A 27,619-nucleotide genomic window follows, 5' to 3' on the forward strand; every position below is an offset into this window, starting at 1 on the left:
AGTTCCTCCTGTCAGATGTTCTTAGAACTCTACTTGTACGGCAGACAGCTGTAGCCTGCTTCGGGGACTCCTTGCTACTAAGTCCCGGCTCACTCTCGTTGCTGTTGTGCCCCCAAGTCTTGTGTTGGAATAAAGTGGTGACGACTTCTATTCCTCCAGTGTCTGTCGCAGGACCATTAGTATCCATACAACCTCGGGGACCGGACCCCAGTCATGCGCTTAGAACTTAAGGAAGGGCTCTGCTCTAACCCTAATCCTTAGTTCACTTCTCCTTACGTTCCGTACATATCAATCTTTCTTATGGAGAATTAGGCTTTCTTAATGTCTCTTTCCTGTGCCAGCAGACCCAGGTCACTGATGTCTGCTGCAGCACTTCCTTCCATCCATCCAACTCAGGGGATCTTCTCTCCCTCACTCACTGAGTCATACTGACTGACCTAGTCCTAATAATCTCCTGCTCTCTGGTGCAGACTAAGCTCCACCCACCTCCCAGCACTCTTCGTGTTCCCAGCAGGGAGCCACCAAAGGTGCTTTGCTACACTACTATGTTGTGTGGGATGCAGGTGTTGGAGTGTGGTCAGGTGTCTCCACCTTACCTGGATGGTGGGGCACCACACCTCAGGAGGAGGTGCAGTACCTCTGTGGTGACTGAACCCTCAGGGGCGCCACACATGCGGGACGATTCATCATTTGTGATTAGTGATTGGCGAGTAGCATCGTTGCTCAGGTCTCCCCGAGCATGCTCGGGTGATCTCCGAGTATTTTGGCATGCTCGGAGATTTAGTTTTCGTCGTCTCAGCTGCATGATTTGCGACTTGTAGACAGGCTGAATACATGTGGAAATTCCCTAACAAACAGGCATTCCACACATGTAATCAGCCTGTCTAGCAGTCGCAAATCATGCAGCTGAGACGACGAAAACTAAATCTCCAAGCACGCCAAAATACTTGGAGACCACCCGGGCAACGAGTATACTCGCTGATCACTATTTGTGATTCATTGAAGTAACTTTTCTTTGTCTTGTGTTTGTGCCAAGGTTTTTAAAACGATACATCCAGTGTTAGACGCCAGGATTCTCCCACCGCACGGGGTAGATCCCAAAGATTGTCTGCCTCTGCGGTCTCCCATTCTGCTTTGGCCACAGTCAGAGCTGCTCAGCAGAGACGTTGGTCTCAGTGCCTTGCTCAGACTCATGCTGTGCGCTTGGTTACTGCTGGATCTCCAGCCAAAGCTATAGTAACTAGCAATAGGCAGGGCGATCAGGCGTTTCAGAGGCTAAGTCAAGAAATCACCCTACTGAGCATGCTCGTGAGGTGGCGACCTCTCATTGGAGGTCAGTTGTCAGCTGTTCGAGTGACATGGCAGTTCCGGAGCAAGGTCGTGTCTGACTGGACTTGAATAGGAACGTATAAAAGGTTTCCTGGAGCGCATGTCGACACGCTAAGACCATTTGCGGTCGTGTGTGTGGGGGTGGAGACTCTGCCTCTCTGTCGGGTCAGTTACGGGGCACAGTCAAACCCACGTGCTTAAACCCTAGTTTTGTCAACTGGGTATTGTACACACCTCATTTTGTACCGCTCGGCGGTTAGCTGAGCTTGGTACTCTTATTTTTGAGCCACTTGGTGGAGCTGTATTAGTTAGTTATATTTTCTTTGCCACTTGGCGGTTAGCTGAGCTGGTATTCCTCAGCCAATGCATACCTCTCTGAGACGTTATCAGTCTTGCGTTCAGTTCACACTGTGTCGCGTTGACACAGCGTGCTTCTTAGTGAACGCTCGCTGCACGGCACCGCCATGGTTTACTGGCAGCAGGATAAGATCTCTGCACGGTGGACCCTAGGTTGCGATCACACTAAATAAAATAACTAATAAAGTGCGATCCGCCAACCCTAACATTCAGTTCATAAATTCCATGCAAAAACTGCTCATTATTTTAGTCTTAAAATGGCTTTTAAACTTTTCGGCACCAAAGTTGCAAAACGTAGCAAAAATATGCTATGATGAAAACTCCTCTAGAACCTTCCATACTCCATTCAGAGTTTGGAGTGAGATGTGCCAAAAAATGTGACATTTGGTAAAAGTCTCATTTCGTCAATCTGTTTACAATATCTGGATAAACAAAGCTGTCAAGGAAAAACAAAAACAGACTAAAAAAAGAAAGACAAGTTAAAATGTAGAGTGGAACATATAAAGAATAAGGAGCAAATACAAAAGCCACTAAAAATGAGCAAATTACTCCACAAAATTGGAGAATCAACAATGATGAATCGGGGGTTGAGAAATAAAAAAAGCTAATTATTCATGGAAAGTTTAACACCTTCACTTTGCTGTAAAAGGATCATCCTAAATAGAACAAGTTATACATTATTTCATAAAAAGTGGGAACATTGTGCTGTATACTAAGCACAGTAAGAATCTGTTATTGGTTGGGAAATGGGAAAGTCTATTTTCATTGAAAAGCATGTTGCTTTAAAATGAAGTAGTATCTGTTATGAAAAAATAACACAAAAATATCATCAGTTTTTATTGAGTTATCTATTACAAGCATTAAACTAGGTGAAAATGATGAAATCTGTTTAAGGACAATGACAGCTATACATATGGCATCCGTTCTCCTATTTCCCATTATGAACATCATTGTATTTCACAAGTATGAATGAAAAAATCACAATGTTTGCATTTGTGATGATGCAATCTGGTTTGTCGGATTCTTCTTGTGCAGAGTAATGAGAATGAATCATACATAGATGACGATGGGTATGTGTTAAACATGGAAGATACAAACAGACCAGTCATTGCATTTACTACCAGTATACACGTGGAAATGTTAATGCACGGTCATGGAAATGATAAGCATGTGTTAAATGTTGATCAGCTTGCTACCATTGGAATGTATTACTATAGTTTGTTATGTATGACAATATTTTTATGCTATACCTGTACTAAATCAATGATGGTGATATACATAGCAAAACATTCAGATTATTTGGTTGGGGTAACACTTCAACATTCTCATTTTTTGGGTTTACAGAGTTTCCTTTTGCACTTTCTTGGCCCATGAGTTTCCTGATTTGGTCCACAAGGTGGTCATGATAAATGGTGGTGGTCCCACAGCTCTTGAACCCAGCCTCTGTTCCATCTTCAACATGCCGACTTGTGTGTTGCATTGTTTGTCTCCTTGCCTTGCATGGAGCTTCCTCAAGTGAGTTGAATTTAATCATTTAGTACCTACTGTGAACTTTGTATCCTAGCTTGCTATCAAATTATATATTCCTTAACTTCAGTTTCTTCCTTGGGGAGACACAATACAATATCACAGCCAGCGGTGTGAGAATACTGTCAGGAGTAACCTGATTATATCATTGGTTTCAATGTATTAGTCTTGAGTCAAGGTTATTTATCTTAGAGAGTATTGCCTGGACAGAAGACAATTCAATCCACTTCTTATGAGCAGGTTTGCTTCCACTGGTTGAAAATGAGAGTACTCACTCATAGACAGGAAACTGGTGAGAAACTTTATCACAAAAAGCCAATTCATGAACCAATTTTTGCCCTAATGTTGACTTAAAAATGCTTGAAATGTCAATTTTTTGTGCAAATTCAAATTGCACAATAATATTGTGATTTTTGCCCTTTTTATGCCAAATTCATCCAGCCCCACCAGCTTTTTGAAAAGTTAGTAGAATTCAGGTGGATCTGGCCAATTTATCAAAATTTACAACACAAAAATGGTTGCCCAATATAGTAAAAATAATCAAATTAATTAAAGAGGCACATGTCTCTCAATGAAGTAGGTGAAATATGCTCTGGCGCTCCCTACATTGATGGTCCTTTCACATTGTGTTCAGGCACCCGTTCGGTGACCCCATTGGGGCTTACGTTCAAACTCCCGCAAAACGGAATTCGGACGTATGTGCTGATGGATCCATCAACTATAATGGTAGGTGTACACACCCGAAAATGATGAATGTCACAGTGCACGTTCCCTCTGCCGACACCATTATAGTCTATAGCCCTGTCGGCGTAAATGTTCAAATTTTGCAAGGGTTTCAGATGTAAGCCCCGATGTGAGCTACTAAATTTGTGCCTAAATACAATATGAAAGCACCCTTAGGCTAACGTCATTCTTAAATGGAATCTGTTAGTAGAATTTCACAACCCAAACTATTTATATGTGCATGCAGCCCTTTCAAACACAAGTCCAGCGATACCTTTCTATGGCCAGTCCGTTCCTCCATTACTGAGATGTCAGCATTTAAATTGTTATGCAAATGAGACTGAAGATCTGAAGTCTTTATCACTCCAGCTGTATTCCTCACCTGGTATCGCCTCCTTCTGCTTCACCATCAGTCTCTGTGCTGTGTGACTTCAGGCTAAGGAACTATCAGTCAAGGAGAGGAGATGGCCATGTTACAAACTGGCAATGTATAGGTATTGCTGGACTTGTCTTTGAAAGAACTACTGTACATGTGGATATTAATAGGTTGAGGTGAGAAATCCTGCTGATAGATTCCCTTTAATGAATTTGAGCCAAAGTTTATTGGAAAATGGTAGAGGTTTTCATTTAGTGATTGTTATTTACCTGTGTCCAGAAAGGCATTTTAAGAGAAACCGCGGTCAACGTGAATCAGAGTTTGGCTGAATGTTATTCTTCTCTGAAACGTCAGGGTGTTTTAGATCTTGTAACTAAATATACTCACACACTCTCACGCTCACTCACACACTCACGCAGCCTCTTGCGTGGTACCACCAGCGGAACACTGTCGCACTGTGCCTGCGCGAATTTCGTGTAGGCGCAGTGAATCATTAGGTTGATTCTGGCGACAGATGCGCGACATGTCTACAGGCAGAGGAAGCCGGTTACATTAAAGGGGTTTTCCCACAAACTAAAGTTTATTTTAAAAATTGTCTGTGTCTGACCATATACAGAGCATACCACATCTCCTGGGCAGGGGAGGAAGCAAAAGACAATACTGACATTACAGCAGGGGTCACAGAGGATTCGTTTTGTGAAGTAAAATATTTCAGTGACTGTTTTTAAACAATATTTGACCTCACAAAATGTATCCTCTGTGATCTCCTGCTGTAATGTCAGTATTGTCTTTTGCTTCCTCCCCTGCCCAGGAGTTGTGGCATGTTCTGCAACCGGTCAGACACAGCGGTGAGAGAGACAGAGCACAGGGGGGAGACAGCTCAAACGGGACAGCACATGAGGGGAGAACACAGCACAGGAAGGAGAGAGACAGCAGACAAAGGGAATAGCACATGGGGTAGAAAGGTCAAAGAAGAGAGCACAGATGGGAGAAGTCAGCACATGGGGAAAGAGAGAGTGGATAGATGGGTTAGCACATGGGGAGAGATTCTTAACGCTGCAAAGCCTGCCCCCATCGCGACAATACTGCCCTCCCGATTACGATAGCATTGGGCCTCCTTCTAGTAAATAATATTTATCACAAGTAATAAATAGTTTGTGTAAAATAAGTGATGGTCTAAAGGCCCCGTCTCACTAAGCGATCTCGGTAGCGAGATCGCTGCTGAGTCACAACTTTTGTGACGTAACAGCGATCTCACCAGCGAGATCGCTGTGTGTGACAGCGATCAGCGAGCGGCCCCCCTGCCGGTATCACTGATCGCTGGAAGAAACCTCTGGACATTTCTTTGGTCGCTGGTCTCCCGCTGGCCAGAACGCATCGCTGTGTGTGACAGCGGGAGACCAGCGATCAGGTGTAAAAAATAATAATAAAAATAAAAAATATAGTTATAGTTATTATTCTCACCTTCCGACGTCCCGTTCAGCCATCCTGCCTCTCTCCATGCTCCGGTCCCAGTGATCCTTTGCACGAATGACCGTGAGACTTTGTTATCCCTCGAGACCGTGACATCTCGCGGTCATTCGTGCAAAGGATCACTGGGACCAGAGCGTGGAGAGAGGCAGGATGGCTGAATGCGACGTCGGAAGGTGAGAATAACTATATTTTTAATTTTGATTCTGTTTTTTACAGCGATGGCCAGCGATGCCGGGCGCTCGGCTTCGCTGTGCTGATCGCTGGTGAAGATGTCTGTGTGACAGCTCACCAGCGATCACATAGCGGCTTACTAGTGATCCTGACACCTTGATATCGGTGTCGGGATCGCTGGTAAGTCGCTTAGTGTGACGGGGCCTTAACAGCTGATTCTTAGGCCACATAAATCTACACAAGTAATCAATCCTTCAGATGATCTACTAGGAACAGCTATTAAAATTAATAAAAAACTGTTCTTTGACTTTCATAATATATGGGCAAAATACTATTAATTATTTCTTTTGAGCATATTGGTTTTGGAAAGTGACATCTTGAGAAGAGAAATTGAGAAGTGCTTATACAAAAAAAAGAGTGCACAGTACGATATAGTAAAATGATTGGATCACTGAATGTGAATTGCCTTTTTTATAATCCCTTTATTATCTCATGCTAGGGCTGGCTTTGCTCGACAAGGTGCCAAAGAGAAGCAGCTCTTACGAGAGGGTAATGCCTTCAATGTGTCATCCTTTGTACTACGAGCCATGATGAGCGGCCAGTATTGGCCAGAAGGAGATGAAGTTTACCATGCCGAATTAACTGTCCCAATCCTGCTGGTGCATGGCATGCATGACAAGTTTGTTCCACTAGATGAGGATCAAAGGATGGCAGAGGTAAATTGATTAAAAATTGCTACACTTGTACGTTGGCATTGTATGTCATCACTGGTATGTCTTGCCTATAAAGTATTGAAGACAAGAAATAGAGCAGCACCAAAATACAAAAGAGAGTCCAGGTGCAAAGCTCCCAAAGGCATGTACCAAACCTTTATGATGTAAAAAAATCCAAAACGCAGGAACAGCACACCGGTTTTTCAGGGTTAATTGAAAGCTGTTTATTTAGCCCATAAGTGCAATGTTTCGGTTCAAGTGGCGAAAAAGGTTCGCCACTTGAACTGAAACGTTACACTTATGGCCTACTAATAATAATAATAATCTTTATTTCTATATAGCGCTAACATATTCCGCAGCGCTTTACAATTTGCACACATTTTCATCACTGTCCGCGATGGGGCTCACAATCTAAATTCCCTATTAGTATGTCTTTAGAATGTGGGAGGAAACCGGAGTACCCGGAGGAAACCCACGCAAACACGGGGAGAACATGGCCTAAATAAACAGCTTTCATTTAACCCTGAAAAAACGGTGTGCTGTTCCTACTTTTTGGATTTTTTGCCTATAATGTAGCTACAGCAAATGCTTGTGTATCAAGACTTGTAAAATGGACCCTAATCTTTAAAGTGAACCTGACAGCTTATACATGCTGCCCAATCCGTGGATCTCACACTCTGAAACTGTGCAGCATTTCAAAGAAAAGCATACCCTAAAAGCTGCCGGGAATCTAGACTGCGCTTTACACTAGTCAGACAGGCGGATCAGCGACGGCTTCTCCCTGCCTGCTGCCCTGGAGTGTAAGGTCTTTGTCTACTGTAAGTGTGCATACTAGCAGAGACCTGTCAAGCCGGGTCAGCAGTTGTAGAGAAGCTGTCAGAGAAACCCATCTATCCAACTAGTCTACAGCGCGATGGCTTTTAACATACAGCTCTGGCAAAAATAAAGAGACCACTGCAAAATTTTCAGTTTGTCTGATTTTTCTCTTTATAGGTATATTTTTGAGTAAAACGTAAATTAATCTTTTATTCTATAATCTACTGACAACATGTCTTCAAAATTCCAAGCACTAAATTTTGTATTTATTTTCAGAAAATGAGAAATGGTCAAAATAAAAAAAAATGCAGTGCTTGCAGACCTCAAATAATGGTAAAAAACATGTTCATAATCATTTAGAAACAACAATACTAATGTTTTAACTCAAGAAGAGTTCAGAAATAAATATTTTGTGGAATTTTGTGGAATAACCATGATTTTTAATCACATTTTTAATCACAGCTTTCATGCGTCTTGGCATGCTTTCCACCAGTCTTTCACACTGCTTTTGGGTTACCTTAGGCCACTCCTGGTACAAAAATGGAAGCAGTTCTTCTTTGTTTGATGGCTTGTGACTACCCATCTTCCTCTTGATTACATTTCAGAGGTGTTCAATGGGGTTCAGGTCTGGAGATTGGGCTGGCCATGACAGGGATTTCATGTGGTGGTCCTTCATTCACAAATTGATTGACCTAGCTGTGTGGCATGGCGCATTATCCTTCTGGAACAAACAGTCCTCAGTAGAGTTGAGCGAAACGGGTCGGTCATATTCAAAAGTCGGCGACTTTCGCTGAAGTCGGGTTTCATGAAACGAAACCCGACCATAGCGTGAGGTCGACCACGAGGTCAGCGACCAGAGCGCCAAAGTCGTGTTTCAATAGATGCTTCCAGCACCCTTTTTCAGCCAATGATGGAGGACGCACACTGTGGGCAACGCGAAGACGTAGGCATCGGTCACCACCATCTTTGAGAAGGGCATGCAAGTGATTGGCTTTGTGTGGCTTCACAGGGGCTTTAAAAGGGTGTGCACGCCGACCGCCATCTTACTTTTGCCAATCTTAGCATTAGGGAGAGGTTGCTGCTGCTGATTCAGAAGAAGGGAGAGAATTAGGCAGGGAAGAAGAACCAAAAAACTGCTTCTGCTGCTAGCGATTTCCACTTACAACACACAACACTTTGTGTGCAGTGACAGGGGAGGCTCTATTTTTGTGCATCAGCTCTGTTGGTTTTTAGGCTGCCTTATAAGGCTCCCTGATAGCTGCATTGCTGTTTGCACACTGCTGTGCAAACTGCTTTTTTAAAAGCAAAAATACTTTTCTTCCTCTTTTCTGCACAGTTACCAAGCGTTCATTTTTCCACCCTTTTGTGTGTGCAGCAGTCCTGCTTATTAGGCTGCCTGCATCCATACTTGGACTGAGAGCATCATTGTCAGCGTCCTCAAATCTCTAGTGAGATCCAAATTCTCACCAATCCTATAGAAACTCTCCACCTTGTCATACACCATCCAATTTCAGCCTGTTACATTGAGGTGTAATCTCTCCTGGGCCTGAGACAATAGTTCAGCGTCCTCAAATCTATAGTGAGATTCAAAATGTCACCATTCCTATAGACACCCTACTCCTTGTCATACACCATCCAATTTCAGCCTGTTACATTGAGGTAATTGTTCAGCACCCTCAAATCTATAGTGAGATTCAAATTCTCACCAATCCTATAGACACCCTACTCCTTGTCATACACCATCCAATTTCAGCCTGTTACATTGAGGTGTAATCTATATTGGGCCTGAGACAATAGTTCATGGAAGTGGGCGGGGGTTTCCAGCTGGTCCCGATGGTGGTGGTGGTGGTGGTGGAGCATCTGTTGGTAGTGGCAAAAGGACAATAGCACCTAAGGCAGGAGGTGTTGAGCCTGCGTCATCGTCTGGCTCCACAAGGCCTTGAAGGCTCTCTTTTCTGGGAGTAGGTAAACCACTTTTAAAGCCGGAACTTCAGGAACAAGTTTTGGCTTACATTGCTGACACAGCATCCAGCTCTGTCGCCTCCTCTTCTGAAGTTTCAAAAAATAAAAGCACTGAGTCTTCAGTGGAGGCTCATGGTCAGGATCAACACCTTTCCTTGTGTCCTTCACCCCTACCAAAAGTGAAGGATGTGGCAGGCCACACTACAGATTACTCCATGGAGCTCTTTTCACATACCATGCCTGGGTTAGCAAGTTAAATCGTGAATTCCCCAGTCCAAGATGAATCTGACATGGAGTGCACTGATGTACAGCCACTGCTAGATTTTTCCGCTGGTACATTCACTCAGAGCACTACATTGTCCTTGCAGTGTACTGAGGCAGAATCAGACCCTGATGAAACTCAGGGGCCCCTTCCCGCATGCTATACCACCTTACACGGTGACACAGGGGAAGGTGCACATGAAGGTGATGGATGACCCAGTTGTTGACCCAGATTGACATCCATTGGGGTAAGAGGGTGCCGCTGCCAATAGCTCAGAAGAGGAGGAGGAGGAGCAGCAGGCAACGACATCTCAACAGCTGTTATCTGGCAGGACCGTAGTGTCAAGGTCACGCGTGTGTCTGGACGCAGGTGTTACCGCAAGGCGAACCCATAACACACGTTACCCAGGATACAGCGCCTCCAGTGGGGTGAATTTAAATAATAATACGTGCAGATGGATACACCGCCTCCACCTGGCGAATTTAGGTATTACACATTATAAATACATTCTGGAAACCCCGCCTCCAGTACGGCGAATTTAAATAATAAGAGGGAACCTGGGAAACATTAACAATGGTGGGCCCTGCGATAGGGAATAGGGGAGTGGAGACCTCCTGAGCTCCCCTAAGCCAGTGTCCCTGCACTCCTTATGTTCCCTATACAGGCTCCACACCTGTCGCCGCACGCGAACCTTAAACCCTTGCTCGCCCTGACCCTAAACCCTCACTAGGGAGTAGGTCGGTGCGGAAACTAATCCCACCACTGCACTAATAGCACACATGAGGGAAAGAGACAATACAGGGGGACACCACTTAGCTTTATGCTCTGTGCTTATGCTCCTGCAACAGAGCCCTCCACCTGCGTGCGTCTTCTCCTCCACCCGGATCCATCACCATAACAGGATCCTTCACCATAGTGCAGCCTTGGAGCAGAGTCCACCACCAGTTGCTGCTGCTTAGTAACAGAGTCCCAAAGATGAGTTCAGCTTCTGCCACGAAGTCAAGCATGCTTGAGTCCAGCTCAGCAGCCAAGTCCCACATGGTGAGTGCCACTCTCCATAGTCGCCACTCCACCAGTCCATGCAGACACTTCCTGCCGACACCATCACTGCGACCCCACCACGCCATGCCAGCCCTTCGTCCAGACACCATAGCTGACACACGTCCCCCCTGGCTAAGCTGCGCAGGACTCCTCCTCAGCTCCATCCTTCCACCAGGCTCTCACCAACTCAGAATCAATCAATGAATCAACATCACCAGCAGTGATTGCACACCCTGAGACTCATTTATAGAGCCCCACACCTGAATTATAATCACAGAGAACTTCAAACTGAAAACCTAAGGTGCGATACCACTAACCACCACCGGGGACAGTCAAGTCACCTTGGCAACTTGCCAAAAGGAAAAAAAGTTCACTCTGTGCTTTTAAAACTGTCAGATCACTTCAGATCATGACACGTAGCAGTCCAAAAACGGGTTGCAAAAACCAAAAGAGTTGCAGGACAGCTTGGCCAGATGGTCAAATTAGCACAAGGTGCAAGGTCTCAAAATGTCTTCCATAGTAGGAAGAGTGCAGTGAGGCACTTTTTTGAACAAAATCCTAATGATCAGGCAAAAGTTATCTGTAAGAAGTGCGCAAAGACCTTTAGCCGAGGGAAAAATCGGAGAAATGTGAATACCAGTTGCATGCTTAGACATTTAACCAACATGCACTTGCAAGCGTGGACGGACTACCAAACCTCACGTACCACATGTGCACCTGCTCCGAATGAAGGTAGTCCGCAGCGCTACATCGCTTCCCCCACTGTAAGTCCACCGGTTAGCACACCACCAGCAGCAAATGTCGAGGTGTCGTCGCAAGGGCAAATCAGTCATGGAATCACAATGTTATTGCTACGAAAGACTGAATCTAGGCCATCAGCAACACCACCAACAACACCATCACCATCACCAACCCTCTCTCAGTCCGCCATGTCCACCGCTAGTTCCACCATATGCAGCTCTCAAGTCCAGCTCACCCTACCAGAGACTCTGAGTAAGACAAGAAAGTACTCATCCTCTCATCCGCGTACACTGGCTTTGAACTCCCACATTGCCAAACTAATCTCGTTAGAGATGATGCTCTACCGCTTGGTTGAAAGCAAAGTTTTCCGTGAGCTCATTGCCTATGAAGTACCACGCTATGACCTACCCAGTTGGCACTTCTTTTTGCGAAAAGCCATCCCAGCCCTCCACGTGCATGTGAAAGACCGCATTGTCCATGCACTCAAGCAATCAGTGAGTGGAAAGGTGCACCTCACAACAGATGCATGGTCCAGGAGGCATGGCCAGGGCCGTTACGTGTCCATCACTGCGCACTGGGTTAATGTGGTGGATGCAGGGTCCACAGGGGACAACGGCGGTGGGACAGTGCTGCCTAGCCCACGGTGTAGGAAACAGTTGGCTGTAGGCGTTCGACCCTCCTCCTCCAGAAGCGAAGGCTCGTCCACAGAGCGCAGTCGCATGAGCACTCCATCCGCAGCTGCCAGTGTTGCACACGAGTTGCCCCACTATCGAACAGCTAGTGGTAAGCGTCAGCAGGCTGTGTTGAAGATGATGTGTTTGGGCGACAACAGACACACCGCGGAGGTACTGGCCGACTACTTGCAGCGACAAACTGAGTCATGGCTGGGCAGTTTACATTTTGAGGCAGGCAAGGTAGTTAGTGATAACGGCCGGAATTTTGTGGCAGCCATAGCCCTTTCAAAACTCAGACGCATACCTTGCCTGGCTCACACCTTGAACCTGGTGGTGCAGTGCTTCCTCAATAATTATCCGGAGTTAACACCCCTGCTCCATAAGGTGCGAAGACTGTGCTCACACATCCGCCGGTCGCCCGTACACTCCAGTCGTATGCAGAAGCTGCAGCGATTGCTCCACCTTCCCAAGCACCGCCTAATTATCGATGTTGTAACAAGGTGGAACTCCACCCTGCACATGTTTCAGAGGCTGTGCAAACAGAGGCAGGCTGTAATTCATTTGTGGGAGGATACACGGGCAGGCACTTTCAGGGCAGACATGGAGTTGACAGGTGTGCAGTGGTCGAAGCTGAAAGACCTCTGTAAAGTCATTCAGTGTTTTCAGGAATGCACACGGCTGGTAAGCGCAGACGACGCCATCATAAGCATGAGCATCCCACTTATGCGTCTGCTCATGCAAACTTTGACGCACATTAAGGAGCAGGCGTCTGCAGCCGAGGAGGAGGGAAACCTTGATGACAGTCAGCCATTGTCTGGTCAGGGAAGTCTCGTGGACGAGGTGGAGGAAGAAGAGGAAGAGGAGGAGGAGAAGGATGATGGGGATGATTATTTTGGGGAAGAGGATGCTTCTCAGGGGGGAAGAAAAAATGTTGGCGTGGCAAGGTCAAGTACAGTGTTTGTGCGTGACTGGAGGGATGTTGATTTGCCAGAAAGTGCTCCTCCACCCAGCACTCGCAGTGCATCATTGACACCTGGAACATTGGCCCACATGTCTGATTATGCCTTGCAGATGCTAAAAAGGGACCCGCGCATTGCCAAAATGATGAACGATGACGTCTATTGGTTGGCCAGCGTCCTGGATCCACGCTATAAAGGCAAATTCCAAAACATCATGCCACAGGAGAACCTAGAGCTAATATTGGCTAACAAACAAGCAACTGTGGTAAACCGTTTGTTTGAGACATTCCCAGCACACAGCGGCAGTGATGTTTTTCCAACGAGCCGTAGGGGCAACATGGAAGAGGTGTTCGTGGTGCACACAGCCGAAGTGGCGTTGGACACAGGGGTTTCATGACCATGTTGTGGACTGACTTTTCAAGTACCGCTCACACGACTGGCAATACTGCATTCAAGTACCGCTCACACGACTGGTAATACTGCATCGATCGAAAGTGACAAGAGACAGCAGTTGTCAACTATGGTAACAAACTACTTCTCCTCCCATATCGATGTTCTCCCTCACTGGTCATTCCCCTTTGACTATTGGGCCAGTAAACTTGACACCTGGCCTGAATTTGCACAATATGCCTTACAGGAGCTCGCTAGCCCTGCTGCTAGTGTGTTATCTGAATGAGTCTTCAGTGCTGCTGGATCAATCCTGACAGAAAATGTTGATGATCTAGCCTTCATTAAAATGAACCATGCATGGGTTTCAAAGGATTTTGTCCCACCCTCCCCTTCTGACACGTAGGTTGACAGAAAAATGGCTGGCTTTTGTCCTCCTCTTCTGCGGACTTCTCCAATTACTCCATTTGCAGCTGCTGAATGTCCAACATCAACATATGCCATTTTTTCCACCTCCCTAACTAGGCTGCCTCCCCCTACAGGGCCGGGGTCACCACCTGGCGCACGCACCCGTGCGAGTGCCGTTGCCCTGGACAGGTGGGTGGGCACACTCTTTGGCAACGGCACTGGCACAAGGTCCCTCATAGTAGAATCAAGTGTCTCTGACGGTGGGGGTGCACACCCGCCGTCAGGCTCACCGGCGTACTATGAGGGGCCCTGTGCCAGTACCGCCTCCCACGAGTGGGCCCCCCTGCTTGCTTAGGGCATCAGCACTTGCAATACTTACCTATCCCTGCTCCACCACTGTGTAGTCTGGCCAGTTAAATACTTCACTGGGACTGCCAATACAAATTTGGTGAAATGATAGATGATGGTTAAGACGTAGCTATGCCCTCTCCTGCTGGGCTCTATCTTCAGATGATCAATGGCTTCCATTTGTTATGGACGTCGACTCACAATGAGATGCAGTGGTGGTTTATCATCAGCTTTCACGGTTTTCCGACTCACAGACGTGTGACATTCCTGCCCACATTTTTAAATGTGTCCTCTCATGCCAATCCAATAGAATCGCCTACGGCCTGTGGCTTGTGTCTTTTGCACTCCAAAGTTACCTGACAGATCATGATAGGCAGTGAGGACAATGTCTACATCTGTTCCTGTGATCACAATTTGATGGAGATGAGTAACGGTGATAGGTTCCACGGTACTGCGATACAGCAAACCTTTCTTCACAAGAACTGTTTTCGCTGTCTCCACAGATAAAGTAATTGAGGGTCAGCATCGCCTCTGAGAATTCTCCCGGGAGTTTTTACTGTGATGAGTAATTCTAAAATTTCCGCAATCAGTCGAATTTCCTTCTGTACTTGTATCCATCTCGTTTCCTCTTGCGGAGAGTCTGGACTGTCTTACTGAGACTGAAATATATATGAAGATTGAAAAATACCCCAACAGTGTATACTGGTGTACGCTTCGAATACATAACCCTTTTTCCACTTTTTAGATTCTTGTCTAATCCATACTGAGGCTGTGAGTGTCTTTGTCGGACTCCGGAAATATACACGCAGATGTTTAATGTTTAAACTATGCTATATATACCTGCTATCCAGTCATACTGTACCCTTTCTCAGCTTTCTACAATCACGTCGAATCCATACTGGGCCTGAGACCATCTGAGTCTGCCTCCTGATATATACACATAGGTTTTTAATGTTTAAACTATGCTATATATACCTGTTATCCGATGATACTGAACCCTTCCTCAATTTTATACAATCTTGTTGAATCCATACTGGGCCTGAGAACGTCTGAGTCTGCCTCCTGATTAGAGATGAGAGGTGTTTGAGTCGACCTGTTCGCCAAGTTAAAATTCCAGCTGTTTTGGGCGGCGTTTGAGCCGTTCGTCGAACTCGAACACTTTGCTTAAAATTCGGCTGTTCGAGGTTCCGTTCGAGAACGGTTCGTTCACCAAAAGCGTAACTTCATTTTCACATTAATAATGGTTTTCAATGTTAATAGACTGTTTCATGTCATAGTAGCGGTGTGTGGTACCGAGCAGTGTAGTACACCTGTCAAGGAGCTACACTGTGTGTGTTTCTAATTATTTTTTATCGCATCTTGTCCAGAAAATCCTTTTGGGCCTTGTAGCACTGTCTGCTACTCAGCAGAGGAGCCCACCAGTCAACAAAGCTATGCCGCCTGTTTATGTAAGAGCTGCGTGCTACTCAGCATAGGAGCCCAGCTGTTAAGAAAGCTACAGCACCTGTGGTTTGGACACTTAAGTTTTTCATTTTTTCTGGAATGAGGGTTAGGCCTAATTCCAGAATTCCGGTTGACCTGCACTTACTGGGAAATCCTCGTTCGCGGGGAAGAATTGTAATCCCAGATCCCCATAACTAACGGGGTTCAGTGGGTTATCTGCACCTGTAAGCGACACACGCTGGACCTTTCAGTGTAGCGCGCATGCAGCCCCGGACATGTAAGGGCATGACAGACCTGTTATTGATCGATCTCGCGTGCCAGAGCCTCGCGTGTCCCTCTAGTAAGCTTGATGCGTACCGCGGGGGCATGCCGGAGTCTCATTCATTAACGGAATTACGCTGACAAATCACTAGCACAACTAAAAATGGACATCCACCACCACCCACAGAATCAACAAAGCTTGCAATCTGTCAATCTTTTCTGTAGCTGGCATGGTTGAGGTTTCCCGGGTGGAGTCGAATTAAGCCACAGGCTCCACTCCGGGTGGTGCCCTTCTGGACATTCCTTTAAGGTTCAGCTTTGCAACCATACTGCCCCCGGAAACCAAACACGTTGCCTTCATGGACGCTGTTCGTAGGTTCGTGGGAATAACGCCACCCGATCAGCAGTTGGCCTAATTTATGGTGGGAAGTCCGACGGTATATGATCGTCTTAAATTTCAGATTTTTACTGTTTTTTGGTATTTTACATTTTTATTCCAGCCTTTCTTGACTTCATAAGGGCATGATATGCCTATATATGTGTCTCCTCCTCCTCCTTTTACTCCTCCACCTCTTTTATATATGTAGTTGCCCTTTTCAATATGTTATTTGTGTCTTCTGAGCATTTTGTCTGCTTTGGGACACCTTTTAAGGTGTTTTGTAATTGTTTTCTATGTGTTTGTATGTGTTTGTGTTTGCCTGCCACTGTTTTCAATGGTGTTCGACGTTCGTCGAACATTCGACAAACATTTGACGAACTTGCCTCGTGTTCGACGAACCAAAACGAACTGGAACACTAGCGGGGTGGCTCAACACTACTCCTGAATATATAGACGTACATTTTTAATGTTTAAACTATGCTATATATACCTGGCATCTGGTGATACTGTACCCTTTGTGCCAGGAAGTCCTCCTCCACCCTCCTCCTATCATTGACACCTGGAACATTGTCCCACATGTGTGATTATTTCTTGCGGATCTTCTTGTTATATTGTTGTGTGATCCATCCTGAGCGTGTGACAGTCTGTGGGTTACTCCTGCAATTTAGATGTACATTTAAAAATTACCCCAACACTAGTGTATACAGCTCTACGCTTGTGATACATTACCCATTTACTGCTTTTAATATTCTGGTCTAATCCAAACTGACCAAGTGAGAGTTATTTTCTGACTGTGGAAATAAATACTGAGATTGACAACAATGACCCCTACACTGTGTACAGCTGTACTCTTCAGATCCATTACCGTTTTACGGCTTTTTATATTGTGTTGTAATCCATACTGAGCCTGAGAGCGTCTGTGTCTGCCTCCTGAAATATCTACGGAGATTTAGAATGTTTAAACTATACTATATATACTTGCTATCTGATGATACTGTACACTTTTTCTACTTTTTATATTCTTGTCTAATCCATATTGAGCCTGTGAGCATCTCTGTGTGACTGATGGTATATATAGGGAGATTGACAATCATCCTTTGACTGTATAGATCTGTACGCTTCTGATACAGTACCATATATCTGATGTTATTTTTGGTTCATGTTCCGCAACATTTTGAAGTTTGGTGGAAGAGGCCGCGGACGTGGGGGGGGCAGCTGGTGCTGATGGTGGTGGTGCATCTGCTGGTAGTGGCAAAAGCACAATAGCAGCTAAGGCAGGAAGTGTTGAGCCTGCGTCATGGTCTGGCTCCGGAAGGCCTGGAAGGCTACCTTTTCTGGGAGTAAGTTAACCGCTTTTAAAGCCGGAACATCAGGAACTGGTTTTGGCTTACATTGCCGAAACAGACTCCAGCTAATATGCCCTCCTCTTCTGAAGTTTCAAAATATGCAAGCACTGAGTCGTCAAGTGCTGGCTCCTGGTCAGGAAGAACCCCTTTCCTTGTGTCCTTCACCCCCACCAAAAGTGAATGATGCAGCAGGCCACACTTCACATTAGTCCATGTAGCTCTTTCTATCATACCATGCCTGGGTTATCAAGTCAAATCGTGAATTCCCCAGTCCAAGATGAATCTGATATGGAGTGTGGGTGGCCAGCTAGGGCAGTGGGGTTAATCAGTACCGGGCTGGTGTCTCAGAGGGATGTGTCACATTGGTGGTGATGACCCGTTCCGTGGCCCTGGGCGTCCATGCAAAGGGGTGAATAATGTTTATAGGTGAATGATACGTGACGCCACCTGTGGTTTCTGATCACATTGACCCGCGGTGCAGTGTCGCTTTTTTGGGACAGATGTTGTGGTGCAGCTAAGATGTAGAAGCCCTGCACAGGTAGGGCCGTAGTCGCAGGGCAGATGAAAGAGTTGGTAGATGGTGTGCAGTTCAGGATGTAGCAGTTCCTTTACGTGCAGTTCCTTTACCTGTACTTGGTAAGTGCCGTCTAGGACCCAGAGTACAGATGGAGAAGGAGTTGGTCAGCCTGGAAGCAAATTTGGAATTCTCTCTCTGCAGATAGGTAGTGTGGCCTCCGTTCTAGCGCTTATCTGAGGTACTCGCAGTACTGAGTTCACTGAAGTTCCCCCTGTTGACTCTCTTTTGGAACTTTCTCGTATGGCAGGCAGCCATAGCCTTTTCCTTCTGGCTCACACACGTCGCTGCTGGGGCCTCTGAGCCTTAGTTGGGAACAGAGCATTTACAGCTGCTACTTCCTCCGGTTTCTGCTGCAGGACCGTCAGTGTCCCTACAAACTCGGAGACCGGAATCCCGACCATGCGCTCCAGCTAGGAGTGAGCCTTAACTCTGCTCATCCTCCAGCTCCCCTTCTCACGTCCACACACTTCCCCTTCCTTTCACAGACTGACCTAAATTACCTCCTCCCGATCACAGAGAACAGCTCCTCAGCAGTCAGGTTCAGAGGTCTCCCTGCTGGCCTGGAGTGGGAACTGTGTTGTGGGTTGGTTTAACTGCTAGAGAGATCCTTCGTTGCTCCCAAGCATGACATCACACTCCCTAGGAGGAAGGTAATGCCACTGTGGCGACCGTACTCCAGGGGGCGCCACAAGTGCACTGATGCCCAGCCACTGCTAGATGATTCTGCTGGTACATTGACCCAGACCACTACATTCCCCTCGCACTCTACACAGCCAGAATCTGACCCTGATGAAACTCAGGTTTCCCTTCCGGCATACTGTATCACCTTACACGGTGACAAAGAGGAAGGTGCAGATGAAAGTGCAGGTTCCTTGAGCAGGTGGGGGGCATGCTCATGGGTGATGGCACTGGCACAGGGCCCCTCATAGTATGCAAAAGTGTCTCTGCCGGTGGGAGGGCCCGGGCCCACCCGCCGTCAGACACACCGCCGTACTATGAGGGGCCCTGTGCTAGTGCCGTCACCAACGAGTGGGCCCCCCCTGCTTGCTCAGGATCACAACACTTGCAAAGTTGAAGTACTTACCTCTCCCTGCTCCACTGCCGTGACGTCTTCCGCGTTTCCTGTCAGTGACATTCTGGTCAGAGAGCGCAATGACATCACGTCTGTACGCCCTCTGCCTAAACAGTCCAAGTGCAGTGAGATGGAAGATGGGGACTACGAGGAGTCCAGACTAGTACAGGGATTCCCTAGCGAGCAGACTTATTTAACCCCTTCACCCGCAAGGGTGGTTTACACGTTCATGACCGGGCCAAAAGGAAGAAAATTATCTAATGAGGTTTTATCTTCAGTAATTGTATAGTGCCAAGATTTATTTTTCAGACACAGGGTAGTCTCAGATATGTCAGAGCTTCATGTGGAAAAACTAATATTAACCCCTTCACTACCAAGGGTGGTTTGCACGTTAACTCCCGGGCCAATTTTTACAATTCTGACCACTGTCCCTTTATGAGGTCATAACTCTGGAACGCTTCCATGGATCCCAGTGATTCTGACATTGTTTTCTCGTGACATATTGTACTTCATGATAGTGGTAAAATTTCATTCAAATAACTTGCGTTTATTTGTGAAAAAAACGGAAATTTGGCGAAAATTTTGAAAATTTCGCAATTTTTCAACTTTGAATTTTTATGCCCTTAAATCACAGAGATACGGCACACGAAAAACTTGATAAGTAACATTTCCCACATGTTTACTTTACATTAGCACAATTTTGGAACCAAAATTTTTTTTTGTTAGGAAGTTATAAGGGTTAAAAATTGACCAGCGATTTCTCATTTTTGCAACACCATTTTATTTTTACGGACCACATCACATTTGAAGCCACTTTGAGGGGTCTATATGATAGAAAATACCCAAAAGTGACACCATTCTAAAAACTGCACCCCTCAAGGTGTTCAAAACCACATTCAAGAAGTTTATTAATCCTTTAGGTGCGTCACAGGAATTTTTTGAATATTTAAAAAAAAATGAACATCTAACTTTTTTTCACAAAAAAAATACTCCAGTTTCATTTTTTTTATTTTACCAAGGGTAACAGGAGAAATTGGACTGCAAAAGTTATTGTGCAATTTGTCCTGAGTACGCTGATACCTGATATGTGGGGGGGAACCACTGTTTCGGCGCATTGCAGAGCTCAGAAGTGAAGGAGCGCCGTTTGACTTTTTCAATGCAAAATTGGCTGGAATTCAGATCGGACGCCATGTTACGTTTGGAGAGCCCCTGATGTACCTAAATAGTGGAAACCCCCCACACGTGACCCCATTTTGGAAACTAGACCCCCAAAGGAACTTATCTAGATATGTGGTGAGAACTTTGAACCCACAAGGGCTTCACAGAAGTTTATAACGTACAGCGGTACAATTAAAGAATCATATTTTTTCCACAAAAATGATCTTTTCACCCCCAATTTTTATTTTCCCAAGGGTAACAGGACCCTAAAAGTTATTGTGCAATTTGTCCTGAGTATGCTGATACCCCACATGTGGGGGTAAACCACTATTTGGGCGCATGGCAGAGCTCGGAAGGGAAGCAGCGCCATTTGACGTTTTTGGCTGGAATTGAGAACCGACACCATGTCGCGATTGGAAACCCCTGATGTACGAAAACAGTGGAAACCCCCCACAAATGACACCATTTTGGAAACTAGACCCCCTAAGGAACTTATCTAGATAAGTGGTGAGAACTTTGAACCCACAAGGGCTTCACAGAAGTTTATAAAGTACAGCGGTACAATTAAAAAATCATATTTTTTCCACAAAAATGGTCACAAAGCCACAACTGGTGGGGACACGCTTTGGGTCTCAGGACTCTCAGGCTCCACTCCACCTCTGATTCGTAATTTTTATATATTTAATTTAAAGCTGAGCTCAGTATTCTTTGCAGGCGGCTATTGTTAGCCTGTGCTATCTAATTTCAGCATGCCTGATTAATCGTGACAATTTGAGTTATTCTTAGGGAAGCATGCATACCCCTTTAGGATGTTGCTAATATCATTGTATTAGGGGGCTACTCAAGCCAAATAGTGTTTTTGGGCTTGTTAGCATGTTTTTTACAGGCATATTATATCCTCTGCTGCATGGTTTAAATCATTTTCATCTGTATGCACAATACATGCTGTCTTAGTGCTGTTTAACTCATTGGTGACCATTTGCCATCATTTGTATTTATGGTATGTGCATTCATTTGTTCTTATGAACTAGTCTTTATGCAAAGCCTTTATATTGTGGTATGCTATCTATATACACATTTGGTTCTCTATTGAGTTATTTCATGTGGAATGTGGAGCCATGAGGGTTTGGCTCTATTTTGAGCCTAGATTTTCATGTCACATGTGTGACCAATTTTATTGTTTTTAACGATTGGGTGTTTTGGTTTGTGTGTCTAAATAAAGATTGTTATATTTTTTGCTAAATCCCATGTTGGGTGATCCCCAATGTGTGGCCTATATGTTCTCTCTTCTTTGTAAAGTGTCCCCATTTTGGACACTAGACCCCCCACGGAACTTATCTAGATGTGTGGTGAGCACTTTGAACCCCCAAGTGCTTCACAGAAGTTTTTAATGCCCGGGCTTGAAAATAAAAAAATCCTGTTTTTCCACAAAAATGATATTTTTGCCCCCAATTTTTTACTTTCCTAAGGGTAACAGGAGAAATTGGACCTCAAAAGTTGTTTTGCAATTTGTCCTGAGTAGGCTGATACCCTACATGTGGGAGTAAAACACTGTTTGGGCGCATGGCAGAGCTTGGAAGGGAAGGAGCACCATTTGACTTTTTCAACTTAGAATTGGCTGGAATTGAGATCAGACGCCATGTTGCATTTGGAGAGCGCCTGATGTGCCCAAACAGTGGAAACCCCCAATTCTAACTCCAACCCGAACCCCAACACACCCCTAAGCCTAATCTCAACCCTAACCCTAGCCCTAGCCCTAGCCCTAACCCTAACCCTAGCCCTGGCCCTAACCCTAGCCCTAACCCTAATGGGAAAATGGAAATAAATACATTTTCTTTTAATTTTATTATTTTTCCCTAACTAAGGGGGTGATAATGGGGGGTTTGATTTACTATTTATGGTGGTTTTTATTTTTGGCAGCTGTCATATGCTAAAAGACGCTTTTTATTGTAAAAATAGTTTTTGCGGCACCACATATTGAGAGCTATAATTTTTCCGTATTTTGACCCACCGAGTCATGTGAGGTCTTATTTTTTGCGGGAAGAGTTGACGTTCTTATTTGTACCATTTTCGGGCACGTGACATTTTTTGATCGCTTTTTATTCCGATTTTTGGGACGCAGAATGAACAAAAACCAGCGTTTCATGAATTTCTTTTGGGGGGGTGCGTTTACACCGTTCCGCGTGCGGTAAAATTGATAAAGCGATTTTATTCTTCGGGTCAGTACGGTTACAGCGATACCTCATTTAGGTTTTTTTTATGTTTTGTCGGTTTTATGCAATGAAAACTATTTTATATAAAAAATAATTATTTTTGCATCGCTTTATTCTGCGAGCTATAACTTTTTAATTTTTTTGCTGATGATGCTGTATGGTGGCTCGTTTTTCGCGGGACAAGATGACGTTTTCAGCGGTACCATGGATATTTATATGCGTCTTTTTGATCGCGCGTTATTGCACTTTTTGTTTGACGATATGATAATAAATCATTATTTTTTGCTTCATTTTTTATTTTTATTTTTTAAGGGGTTCACTAAAGGGGTTAACTAATGGGACAGTTTTATAGGGCAGGTCGTTACGGACACGGCGATACCTAATATGTGTACTTTTATTGTTTGCTTTTTTTTTTTTCCAAAAAATGGATTTATTGGGGGAATATTTATTATTTTTTTTCTAATTTATTTGGCGATTTTTTTTAAAATTATTTTAATACTTTTTTTTTTTTTTTAACTTTATTATATAGTCCCAGGTGGGACATCACTGTCCTGTGACAGATCGCTGATCTGTCACATCACAGATCACTGTGACAGATCAGCGATCTGTCACAGGCACTGCTGCAGACTTCCTCATGCCTGCGCTTTGCAGTCACTGAGGAAGTCAGCTCCCTGCAGGCCCCCGAAGGCCCCCGAAGGCCCCCGTCGCCATCTTGGATTCGGGGGCCTGCAGGGAAAGAGACCCCCACAGCAGCGCTGCACATTGCGCTGCTGTGGGGGGCTCAGGGAAGCACGGAGGGAGCCCCCTCCCTGCCGATGCTTCCCTTTAACCCCCGGTACACTGCGATCATGTTTGATCGCGGTGTGCAAAGGGTTAACGTGTTGGAGGCGGTCCGTGACCGCCCCGACACATTGTGCCGGGTGTCAGCTGTGATAATCAGCTGACACCCGGCCGCGATCAGCGGCGCTCACCACGTGGGCGCCGCTTATCGCGCTAGACGTACTATCCTGTCCATGGGCAGAGGGGCCCGGGTCTCATGGATGGGATAGTACGTCTGATGTCAGAAAGGGGTTAATTGTTTTCAATGTTGGGACAGCTATTTTTGGGGAGCACTATACTCTGGAAAATGATATATGAGGCCCACCATACACTGGAGCATTCCAAAGGTGGACATCAGACATTGGAGCAGCATTTACAGGGCCCATTATACACTAGAGCATTAGAAATGGGGCCCATTATATATGTAGCATTATTTGGGCCCATAAGACAGTGGAGCTTCATCCATGGGGACCAACATATACTGTAGCATTATGTGGAGCTCATCATATACTGTTTCAAACATTATATGGGACCAATGATTCTGTATGGAGAAATATATGGGCCTCATTTCTCTGTATAGTGCACTATGCGGTGGCCATAATACTGTATGGAGTAATATACTGTCTGTTTTTGGAGCTATTGGAGAATTTAAAATGGATATCAGTCATGAGATGTAAGAAGTGAAGTATTTTTCATTGTACTATACAGCTATTTCTCTGCCGTATCAGAGGATCATAAATTGTGGCATGTGTTAAAAGAGCCCAGTGACACTCTTTGGCCCAGGGCCCACGAAAATTTGGAGCCAGTCCTAGTCCCCCCACAACTTTAGTCAAATAACCCCTAGTTTTCAATGCCTAACTATTATTATAAAGTAAATTAAGGTTGACAAGCTTAAGTAATAAGAATTGATGTTTTTGGCATTAAAAAAAATGGGCACTGTAGGTGTGTTTCCTGTCCTCCACCCCCTGCCGACCTTGGTTCCCCATTGACTTGCATAGGGTTTCGTGTTTCAGTCGGCCTTCGACTTTTCACGATAATCGTCCGATTTCGTTCTACTCGACTTTTGAGAAAGTCGGGTTTCATGAAACCCGACTCGACCCGAAAAAAGGCAAAGTCGCTCATCTCTAGTCCTCAGAGTTGGGGAACATTGCGTGAGCAGAAGGAATCAACTGTTTTTCCAGGGTAACCTTGTATGCGGCTTGATTCATACGTCCTTCGCAAAGAATAACCTGCCCAATTCCAGTCTTGCTGAAGTATAGATCATCACCGATCCGCCACCAAATTTCAGTGGGTGCAAGGCACTGTGGCTTGTACGCCTCTCCAGGTCTCCGTCTAACCATTAGACAACCAGGTGTTGGGCAAAGCTGAAAATTAGACTCATCAGAGAAGACTACCTTACTCCAGGCCTCTATGGTCCAATCCTTATGGTCTTTGGCAAACTTCAGCCTGGCTCTCCATTGCTTCTCATTGATGAAAGACTGTTTTCTAGCTTTCCATGACTTGAGCCCTGCCTCTAGGAGCCTGTTATGATCTGTTCTTGCCATGCACTTCACCCCAGCTGCCATTTGTTACTCCTTTTGTAGGTCACTAGGTGTCATCCTGGGGTTGCTGAGTGACATTCGAATAAGATAACGGTCATCCTGGTCAGTGGAGAATCGTTTTCACCCTTTGCTGGTCTGTAGCTTCGTTGTCCCCAATGTCTGCTGCTTGACCTTGTTGTAATGGACTGCCGTCTTAAAAATTTTAAGGATGGATGCAACATGACGCTCACTGTATCCCTCTGCTAGTAAAGCCAGAATTGAGCCCTTCTTTTCCTCACTCAGGACTTTTCTTTTCAACTCCTTTGGCATGGTTAAAAGTTATTTTTTCATTCCTATTACTTTTGGGATATTACTAGCACTTGTTTTGCCATCCAACTTGTCCTATTGCAAGAGGATTGTGAACACCACAGCAGGGTTTCTTATACTTTCCTTTGTTAAATAACATTTGGTTCAGGTGATCACCCAATCAGAAGCACATTAAGTAGAATGAGGTGTACTCTGGTTGGAATTCAACTGACACTGGAATGGAATGGCTGTCAGACATGTAGAGAAGCTGATTTTTATAAAACTGTGCAGTGGTCTCATAATTTTTGTCAGAGCTGTATGTTTTTCTCTGAAACGGATGGGGCAGTATGTGTCAGCTGACAGGTTCACTTTAAATCTACATAGCTGTCAGATCAGAAATGTCTTGCTAAGCATTTTTTTTACCATTAGGTAACATAAAACACATGTTGGGCAAGGTTTTCTGCAGGTTGCTTGAAATCGAGACACGGTTTGAGAAATGAAGCACTGAACTGCTACAGTTCATGTTATTCAGCATGCAACTTTAGAGACATCTTGTGGTAAATACTAGAAATGCCTCATACAACACTGGATTGCAGATTCTTTAGTCTTTGGTGTTGACTCATCACTGGATTTTTTTTTGTAATTTTTTTCAGTCTTTTTCGCAATTTTTTTTTTGCCTAAACCATCTTTTGCATTTTGTTTTAAGCTTGTTGCCACTTTCTTTTTCTTCCTAATGCTTTGCTTAAATCATCTGTGATGTAAAAAAATCACTATCTTTTTTTGCGCCAATTTATTCCAGACTTTTTCTTTTACTTTTTGAAAACCAGTATACAAAATTTTAAAAGATCTTGTGACTTTTTACTATAAAAAGTGCAACATAAAGAGAATAGAAAAAAAAGGGCATTTTTGAATTTGTGCATTGAACGCACCATTTTACTGAATTTGGTGCAAAATTCTCCAGCGAAGAAATGAAAGACAATACAAAAGAAGGGACTTACGGTAATCTCCCAAATGCTATTGTTTATTTCTCGTATGATGCTTTGATTCTCTTTACTGCCGTTTATTGATACTCATATATCTGAGACTCTCTTAGATGATTTTGTGTTTTTGTTTTGATGACACATTTTCTTTATTCATCCCCCCAGATCCTTCTAGTCAGCTTTCTAAAGATCATAGAAGAGGGCAGTCACATGGTCATGTTGGAGTGTCCAGAAACCGTTAACACTTTGCTTCATGAGTTCTTCTTATGGGAGCCAGAGGCGCAGAACACAAGTGCAGAAGAAGCTCTGAACGAATGAAGAGGAAAGTCATTGCTGAACTTAAGGAGAAACAGAAGAGACTTTTCTGGTGATTGCTCGAAAAGCGACATAAGTCTTTGTTTGGATGAGACGACAGATGGTCGCAAGCAACTGGGCCAAGGTTTTAGACTTCGGTTCTCAGCACAGATGGTGTCCAGGGAGAATATTGCTGCTGACAATTCAGGAAATTTAGATAATACAATTTTAAAAGAGGTCCCCAACCATTCGACCTCCTATTCAGCCATAATAATTTGCAGGACGAATAGTGGTTGTTGAAGGTCACTTGTGGGTAACACATCAGATTGACCAATATTGTAGAATTGTGGTATGATACCTTTTAAAGAACCTTGCTGGTCACAGGTAGTACAAGAGGAATGGTTTTCAAATGCTGAGCATTGGTAAAAGCTGAAAATGCAGATTTATACTAAAAGATATCATGATATAATCCATCTGTAAAGTAACTGTGTATGTAGACAGATGGCTGCTTATGCCTTTTTTTGCCAAACTCAATCTCTGGCAGAACAGTGGTTAAGTAGTGATGTATATTTGTGTCAGGTCCTATGGATAATATGAAACTAATTGTAGAAATTGCATAAATCATATAGAAGATATGTAAAGAGATATAAATTATGTTGATAATGTATTTTCTGTGGCTCTTCTTTAAGATGACTGCCTTGTCCTTTTCCTTCTTCTGTTGTAAAAATGGAGGTTGTTTGAAGGCAGTATTAAATCAAAGTAAATATGCCATTTATAAGACGTTTCTGACTTTTTATTCTTTAAGACTCTAAAAAATAATTGTGGTATGATTACATACGATATGATTGGTTTATCAAACTCAGACCAGCAATGATCAACCTGATATATTGTGGGCATCAAATGTGCCCCCTGACTTTATGACTTCATCAAAGGGCTGCACATCAGAATAGTCAATGAATGGTTACACATTACATTACACACGAA

At 44.5% G+C, this 27,619-nt stretch overlaps 1 protein-coding gene across 1 annotated transcript in view; it reads left to right on the forward strand.

The window, feature by feature from the left end:
- Window positions 1-27,415, forward strand: part of ABHD8 (abhydrolase domain containing 8) — a 60,735-nt gene extending 33,320 nt beyond the window's left edge. The window contains exons 3-5 of the mRNA XM_073551337.1: window positions 3,031-3,201; window positions 6,456-6,672; window positions 26,507-27,415. Of these exons, the coding sequence (XP_073407438.1) occupies window positions 3,031-3,201; window positions 6,456-6,672; window positions 26,507-26,659 (541 nt within the window). The 3' untranslated portion in view covers window positions 26,660-27,415. The remainder of the gene's footprint in view (window positions 1-3,030; window positions 3,202-6,455; window positions 6,673-26,506) is intronic.
- Window positions 27,416-27,619: the final 204 nt, after the last annotated feature.

Source organism: Dendrobates tinctorius, unplaced genomic scaffold (assembly GCF_039654945.1).
Source record: "Dendrobates tinctorius isolate UK_male_01 unplaced genomic scaffold, ASM3965494v1 ptg000175l, whole genome shotgun sequence".
Lineage (NCBI taxonomy): Eukaryota > Metazoa > Chordata > Amphibia > Anura > Dendrobatidae > Dendrobates > Dendrobates tinctorius.